The sequence below is a fragment of the Patella vulgata genome, chromosome 4, assembly GCF_932274485.2.
Source record: "Patella vulgata chromosome 4, xgPatVulg1.2, whole genome shotgun sequence".
In the NCBI taxonomy this organism is placed as follows: domain Eukaryota; kingdom Metazoa; phylum Mollusca; class Gastropoda; family Patellidae; genus Patella; species Patella vulgata.
Window position 1 is genome coordinate 19288491 of NC_065882.2, and position 5472 is coordinate 19293962.

General features: G+C 37.2%; 1 protein-coding gene across 1 annotated transcript; it reads left to right on the forward strand.

Annotated features, from left to right (window-relative positions):
* Window positions 1-877: 877 nt before the first annotated feature.
* LOC126818940 (39S ribosomal protein L15, mitochondrial) lies at window positions 878-4704 on the forward strand. Its single transcript, XM_050546643.2, has 4 exons — window positions 878-1009; window positions 1700-1857; window positions 2121-2286; window positions 3075-4704. Exons 1-4 carry the CDS (start codon window positions 911-913, stop codon window positions 3534-3536), a joined length of 885 nt encoding a protein of 294 aa, XP_050402600.1. The 5' UTR covers window positions 878-910; the 3' UTR covers window positions 3537-4704.
* The last annotated feature ends 768 nt before the right edge of the window (window positions 4705-5472 follow it).

Genomic DNA, 5472 nt, shown 5'->3' on the forward strand with positions numbered 1-5472 from the left:
AGATGAAATTTTTGTGTATCATCAATTAATTGGAATATTGGAAAATAGTACAATTTGTTGACCAGAATAAAGATTGGGACATATTATTCAGTTACAACAAGAGTGGTATTGAGCCTTTAACGTCATGTTTTTCTGCACCGACTGGGCTAATGAAGACGGGAATACGCTATGCATGCGAGGGAGATTTTGCCAGGCGCTTCGGTCTAATCTTATACTGAACTCCAACTGTCAATGTCACGTGTACACGCCAATGTGTACAAGAGACCTTGGTTTTTCGTCCCATCCGAACGATTCGATTCCTGCATTGATCGAGAAAGTTCATCTGGAATTTCCGATCTGGATCCCCCTTGTCGGTGGTGTACGACGGGGGACGAGCCCGGGACATCCAGGCTAGCGAGCCAGTGTCTTATCTTATACACTGAGCAAACGTGGCTCCCACCGACCGAAAGGGAGTAACAAGTGAGGAGATTGGAGACGCTCTGCATCAGATTTTTTTTTTTTTTTTAACCGTAGTGGCCTAAATCCTGGAAATGATCTAAATTACTACAATTGGTGGAAAGTGAACATAATGAATAACTATACATATACAATGCACATTCATATTAGCGGAATTACAATAATTATGCGAACGAACATAAAAAAAATTGATTCCGTAGTTTGTAGAAACATTGGAAGGGGGATAACTCTATTTAAGGTTCTTCATGTCGTAAATGTGACAGCGCAAATCTAATTATGTACCAGAAGTCGTGCTGTATCTATTTATGATTTGGAGATATTATATTAATATAATGTAATAGTATATGATGCCAATAAATAGTTTTATGTAAGTAATGATAGGGATCGAATCATTTTGAAGTCGTAATGGTAGTACGACTAATTTACGGTATAAGAGAGGTGACATTTTCCAAACATGGCTTCCGGAATTACAGAAAAAGCATTGAAATTAGTTCAAAGTTTACCTCGTCTTTCCTTGTCGAATATCAAAAATTTGCCCCACAGTATTAGAAAGGTATTGACGATTGTACGGAGTTAAAGATTTGTCGTGATCACAGCATACACATAACTGACTGACCGTGTTAAACAAGTTTTGAGAAAAGTCACAGAGCAAAGTCACAGACAAAGTGTCATTTCGACATTTAGTAATCATTTACTTTGCAGACACGATTTGGAAAAGTTCCCGTGATTAGCGTAGTCTTACAAAACGTTTCTTTTGCAAACTAGTTGTCAGTTACACACTTATCAAGGTTTTGGCCTAGTAACTTATACCTTTTCTGTTAAATGATCCTTGTAAAAAAAAAACTGACATTTAATGTCAAGCACAAGGGTAGCTGTCGAGACACAGTTACTGATGTCTTTCATTATGTTAGGCATAGGTCTACTTTGCATTAGGCATATTCTATGTTTTAATGATGTTTATAATTGCACGCCTATAATGCATGTCTTGCACACAAAAAAATATGTCAGACAAGATCTTAAACTTTAAAATACCACCTTCACGTCATGTCCAACAGTGGATTTTGTGAAGTATCTCATTGAATATTGAATACCATCAGGTCAGTGACATTTTCTTGTAGAGGCCTACATGTTTTATACAAAACTACAACTAATATGGGTTATTTCCAAGCCTGGTTCTTTATACATATCAAATATCAAATATCAAATGCTTTTTATAAGAATTCTATCATAACCTATATTTCAGACCAAAAGGAGGAGAAGAGATCGACAGCATGGTAAAACCCATGGTAGAGGTCATAAAGGTCAAGGACAACGAGCGACATTACCAAGGTTGGGTTTTGAAGGGAATAACACACCATTTTATCTTCAGATCCCAAAAGAACCATATTACAAAGACCATGAGTAAGTGAAATTTAGAAAGTTTGTACTGTTAACAGCCAAAAATCAATAGCATGTTCCACATTACACAAATGCCATTTAAACAAATTACACAAGTTGAATAAGTCAAGTGATGTGGTTTCAATCCCAAGCTTGTGCGTGACAAGGAGTAGGGTCACCTGCTCAACCGTGTGTGTTTTCTCAGGTCCCCCCCCCCCCCCACTTCACAAGCTTTTGTTTTGTTGTACTAAATCGTTTTATGAAAAGAGTATATTTTCTTTTTGCAGACTAAGGAAAGAATATGTACCTGTGTCGTTATTACAAATACAACGATTTGTAGATTTAGGAAGGTTAAATGTCAAAGAACCAATAGATTTATCATCTCTTTGTAATACAAGGCTGATTCAAGTGAAATGGGAACAGAAACAATTTGGTGTAGATCTACTTGATGAGGTAAATAGATGGGTATTTTAAATACCAGTACTTAAATTGGCATGTTTAACCTAACTTAGTTGTAAGAGAGTGAGAAAGAGAGAAGAGAGAGAGCACATGGTTCTATCTTTTTTCAATAATTCGCTTGCGCATAAGGGTCTTTAGCAGTGGGAGGAAATCAGGGAACCCAGAGGAAATACACAAGGTTGGACAGACGACTCTACTCCCTGTCACATACAACCATGGAATCGAAACCATGCCAGTTGACTCATTCACAGACCTTATGATACAGCGAGCATGTGCTAACCATTCGGCCATCCAATCCCCCAGTTATAAAGGATCTAATGTTATCTTAAATTTGAGATAACAACTGTACATATTTTGAGATTTAACTGGATCTCAGGCCTCATTAAAACGGATACGGTTGAATCTTTTAATTGTTCAAGCAAACATTGTTCAGGAATATGTGTTTGACAAATTGGTGCCAATTATTCACCAAATTTAAATTAGATCCAAATAATCCTCTATATGTGGTCTCCTCGGTATTTCCACCACCTCTTCTTTGGATTCAAACTACCAAAGGTTTTTTTACAAGTACGACAATGTGTACCGTACACAGTATATTTGTCCCAATCAAATAACTAAACATTTTTTTCTTGCCATGCCCTCCCTCCCCCCAACACCACTGACATTGGGAAACCACTAGGTGGAATGGCTAATTAAATCATGCATTTACCAATTCTTCTGTTAATCATTCTCTCTGTTATGGATAGTTAATGGAATACTTATATTTCATGTATATTTTATAGGGTGCCGATATATTCTGTGCCAGATTGAACATAGAGGTACAGAAAGCAAGCGAGTTGACAATAGCAGCCATAGAAAAAAATGGTGGAGTAATAACAACAAGATATTATGATCCCCACAGTTTACATGCCGTTGTTAATCCAGCTAAATTCTTCGCCAAGGGAGTACCCATACCTAGGTGTAAGCTACCACCACAAAATGAAATAGCTTATTACTCTGATGCTAAGAACCGAGGATATTTAGCTGACCCAGAAAAAATACTGCATGCTAGAGTAGAATTGGCTCAGAAATATGGCTACGCATTGTTTGAATATGAAAATGAAGAAGAAAAAGAGATGTTATTGACCAGGAAAGATCCGCGACAAATATTCTTGGGACTAGCACCTGGATGGGTGGTTAATTTAAAAGACAAAGTTATTCTAAAACCTAAAGATCCTGAATTTGTGAAATACTATAAGTCCTAGTCCAGTATTACTCTATAGTATTTTTATAGTGCTATTATTATGAAAGGTTAATTTGTAGGTTATGTGTGTACCAAGTCATAATAAATTTATAAGGGAAATGTGTTTTGCCAATTATAGAAAATTATTCATGGTCATTGTAATTTGAATTATGCATTTCTGGTATGTAAGGTAAAATATAGTACAGAGAAAAGAACAGGTAGTCATCTTGTAAATCAGCTATACCCCAAAACCAATAAAATTATGATCAGGGTTGATAAGTCAGATTGTAATAGATGTTAATTTTCCACTATCAATATATTCCAGATATTTTGGGTAAATTCATAATAATGACTTAATTATCATGTACATGGGTTGATGCTAATCCAGCTATCTGTTGGGCTGAATAAATTAAGAAAGAAAATAGCCTAAATAATAAGTTTAAATAATGCAATCAGACTGGTTACTTGAATACTGGTATGGCAAACTACCTATGATTGAAATGGTATTTTGTTCACCCGAAGAAATCGGCTGAACATAATTTAAGGAAGGCTTTGCCATATTTATAATTTATTTAAAGTATGTGCATTATCACACAATGGAAGTGGCATGGTTTTGATTCCCACTTGACCGTGACAAACAAGGAGTAGAGTCGTCTGTCCAGCCTAATGGGTTTTCTCCGGGTCCTCTGGTTTCATCCCACTACTAAAGACCCCTATGCGCAAGCGAGTTATTGAAATAAAAGTGAAACATGTTAGTCCAGATATGACCTAGTTTTGCTCCGTCTCTGGTAGGGAGCGCTCATCCTAACGCACGTCTGAAAAAAGTTATAGACGGCTGAAGACACAAGAGTTGACATTAAAGATTTGGTGGTCTACATCCAACAAGTGGAAGTTCTGATATGGATTTACCTCCCTTGTGTATTTTCTGGGCGACTTTCGGATGTAGACTATGGTTGCGACTACAGCCTGAACTATCTCAACCGTGCTGTATCGTATGATATGTGTGGTCACGACCACAGGTTGAACTATATAGTACGAAAATCCGTGCAACCGATGGTCCTGTGTTACTGGTGGATTTCAACGTTTAAATCCAATAAATGATTATAATTTTTTTTATTTTAAATGCCACCTAGTTTGGATGTTTTAAAAAGTAGCGTATCGTTTAAAGAAGTAAATTTAGGGAACCTGGATTTTGTTGTTTATTACTTCTTCGTGTTTGCAGCACAAGGTCACCAAGAGGAAATTTATCACACCAGCTGACTAATTAGCCATTTTATTTCATGAGCTAAGCTATTTTTCTTGCAGCAATTTAGAACCGGGAATCACTCAATTTTACACTTTAATACGTCCCCCCTTCTGGAACTCCACACCGTTTGCCGTATACCTTGTGATCACCATATAGCCCACAGCCTTAAAAGGATTTGTTTATTTCTTTTCAATTTGGGGTGTGTGTGCCCCGAATCCCATGACATCAGTTGGATAGCCGAATGGTTAGCGCGTGTGCGTTGTATCATAAGGTCTATCACTGGACGTGATTTCAAGTCCCCGGTTGTAGATCAACCAGCATGCAGACAGACAGGAAAAATATAAAAATTCCGCGAAAAGCTCACCAAAAGTAATGATTAAATTCCAGTCTTTGCCATGGTTAAAATCACACCAAATATACACATTCGTGTTCTAGGATACATATAGATTCATAAAAACGCTACGGCACAACATTTCAGCGTCTAAAAGTAGCAAAAAAGACGACGATGTCATACGGACCTTTTCCGTATGAAAGATGTTCGATACGTGCTGTCGTATCCGTGTATCGTATCACGTATGAGAAATACACACGCATTGATGACGTCACACACAAAATCAATACGGATACGCGATACGGACCACTGATTTAAGTTTGCCAAAAGTCTCTAATATCTCAACCAACCATGCAGCCGAAACATATTCGTTGTGTTTAA

Excerpts from the sequence above, each read along its gene's own strand:
- LOC126818940 (XM_050546643.2), top strand. The coding sequence starts at position 911 with ATGGCTTCCGGAATTACAGAAAAAGCATTGAAATTAGTTCAAAGTTTA. Across the intron at positions 1,010-1,699 it reads TGCCCCACAGTATTAGAAAG|ACCAAAAGGAGGAGAAGAGA; the intron begins GTATTGACGATT and ends CCTATATTTCAG. Across the intron at positions 1,858-2,120 it reads CCATATTACAAAGACCATGA|ACTAAGGAAAGAATATGTAC; the intron begins GTAAGTGAAATT and ends TTCTTTTTGCAG.